The 457-nt window shown below is 59.3% G+C and overlaps 1 protein-coding gene across 1 annotated transcript in view; it reads right to left on the bottom strand.

Annotated features, from left to right (window-relative positions):
• LOC119591316 (ATP-binding cassette sub-family G member 8-like) overlaps window positions 1–457 on the bottom strand; it is a gene marked incomplete in the record, with an annotated part of 74,919 nt that overhangs the window by 4,773 nt on the left and 69,689 nt on the right. Inside the window, 1 exon segment of the mRNA XM_037940047.1 lies at window positions 14–232. Coding sequence (XP_037795975.1) covers window positions 14–232 — 219 coding nt within the window.

Genomic DNA, 457 nt, shown 5'->3' with positions numbered 1-457 from the left:
TTGACCCACTCACCACAATCCTTCCTCGACACGCCCACTGCCTCAAGTACTCGACCAGGAAGAAGGTGTCGAAGATGTCCATCCCTCGCGTGGGCTGGTCGAGGAGCACCACATCCGTCTCGAGGAGCAGGTGACACGCCACGTTCAACCTCCGCCGTTCACTCAGGGTCAGGTCCTTGACGCGCGTGTGGCGGACTTGCTCGAGGCCAAGGTCGTTGATGAGCCCGTTGATCTGGAGGGGGAGGTTGGAGGGTGAGTTGAGGGGGTTGGAAACGGGAAAGTTGGAGGGTGAGTTAGGGGTTTGAGGGTGAGTTGGGGTTTGATGGGTGAGCAGATAGGGTTGGAGGGTGAGTAGATGGGGTTTGAGGGTGAGTTGGGAGTTGGAGGGTGAGCTGATAGGGTTGGAGGGGGAGTAGCGGGGTTGGAGGGGGATAGATGGGGTTGGAGTTGGGGGTTG

This window comes from Penaeus monodon, chromosome 28 (assembly GCF_015228065.2).
Source record: "Penaeus monodon isolate SGIC_2016 chromosome 28, NSTDA_Pmon_1, whole genome shotgun sequence".
In the NCBI taxonomy this organism is placed as follows: Eukaryota; Metazoa; Arthropoda; class Malacostraca; order Decapoda; family Penaeidae; genus Penaeus; species Penaeus monodon.
The sequence above is the reverse complement of the archived record's forward strand: the minus strand, read 5'-3'. Positions and strand labels throughout refer to the sequence as shown.